The 1,157-nt window shown below is 39.6% G+C and overlaps 1 protein-coding gene across 1 annotated transcript in view; it reads right to left on the minus strand.

Moving 5' to 3' along the window:
- Window positions 1–745: 745 nt before the first annotated feature.
- The window catches only part of KLHL8 (kelch like family member 8), a 10,291-nt gene continuing 9,879 nt past the window's right edge, over window positions 746–1,157 (minus strand). The window contains exon 9 of the mRNA XM_015822751.1: window positions 746–1,129. Coding sequence (XP_015678237.1) covers window positions 1,006–1,129 — 124 coding nt within the window. The 3' untranslated portion in view covers window positions 746–1,005. The remainder of the gene's footprint in view (window positions 1,130–1,157) is intronic.

The raw sequence follows: 1,157 nt of genomic DNA on the forward strand, positions 1-1,157 counted from the left end.
GTATTTTTCCATTTTATAATGTGACAGTCCCTAGTTCTCATTTCTCTTGAGCAGTCTTAATAGGAAGGTTGTGGCGCTGGTTATAGGCAACCATATACCTGATCAATTTCTAAAAACCCAGATAGCCATTGGTGCTTTTGTCCATTGACTCTTTCATGGAAGACATTCTTTTCCCCCCAAAAGTCTTGCATAGTGCAATAGTAGAATATGTGTACTTTATGGAGGTCTTGGTGCGGTCTTAGTGAATTCTCCTAATGTACGGGTAGTCCTCAACTTACAACAGTTCATACAGTGACCGTTTAAAATTACAACGGTGCTGAAAAAAAGTGACTCACAACTGTTTTTCACACAACTGTTGCAACATCCCCATCGTCACATGATCAAAATTCAGATGTTTGGCAACTGGTTCAGATTTATGATGGTTGCACAGTGTACCGGGGTCACATGATCTCCTTTTGCTCATCTTCTGACTAGCAAAGTCAACGGAGAAGCCAAGTTCACTTAACACCTGTGTTACTAACTTAAATAACTGCAGTGATTTATTTAATTGTGGCAGGAAAGGTCAAAAAATGGGGCAAAACTCGGTCACAGAAATTTGGGGCTCTATTGTGGTCGTTAACTTGAGGACCACCTGTATAAGCATTTCAAAAGGTGTATCTGAGAACATCGCAGAATAAGATTCGTAGGTAGTAGTTACATCCCAGAATACTTTGTATTCAGCTAATGTCTGAAATGAAATCACTCACCAAATTTTCTATGAAGATAAAGGGACATATTTTAAACTACCATTGAATGCATCTTCTATTTTCGTTGAATACTTCTTTAATTTTTTCCCCCCAAAGTTTATTGTAAGTAAATATTGTTAAAACTTCCACAGCACTCAAGATTTTCGTACAAAAACTATCCTGGTATATTTACATATATTGCTTTAAACATTCAAAAGTCTTTGTACAAGAGTAAGATGGCTTAAAGCATTTCGCAATCGTTGCAGACTTCAAGCCAAATTCACATGCAGTCCACCACGTTGCTGGAACCTTGACCTATGTCACGGATTTGACTGCTCAGGCAAGCGCACACAGCCACTCCTGCCCCAGCTCTGCAGTGAGACACGGAGCCCACAAGCTCCCATCTAAAAAAAAAAAAAAGGGGGGGGGGGA

The sequence above is a fragment of the Protobothrops mucrosquamatus genome, unplaced genomic scaffold, assembly GCF_001527695.2.
Source record: "Protobothrops mucrosquamatus isolate PMUCROS unplaced genomic scaffold, P.Mucros_1.0 scaffold1667, whole genome shotgun sequence".
NCBI lineage: Eukaryota > Metazoa > Chordata > Lepidosauria > Squamata > Viperidae > Protobothrops > Protobothrops mucrosquamatus.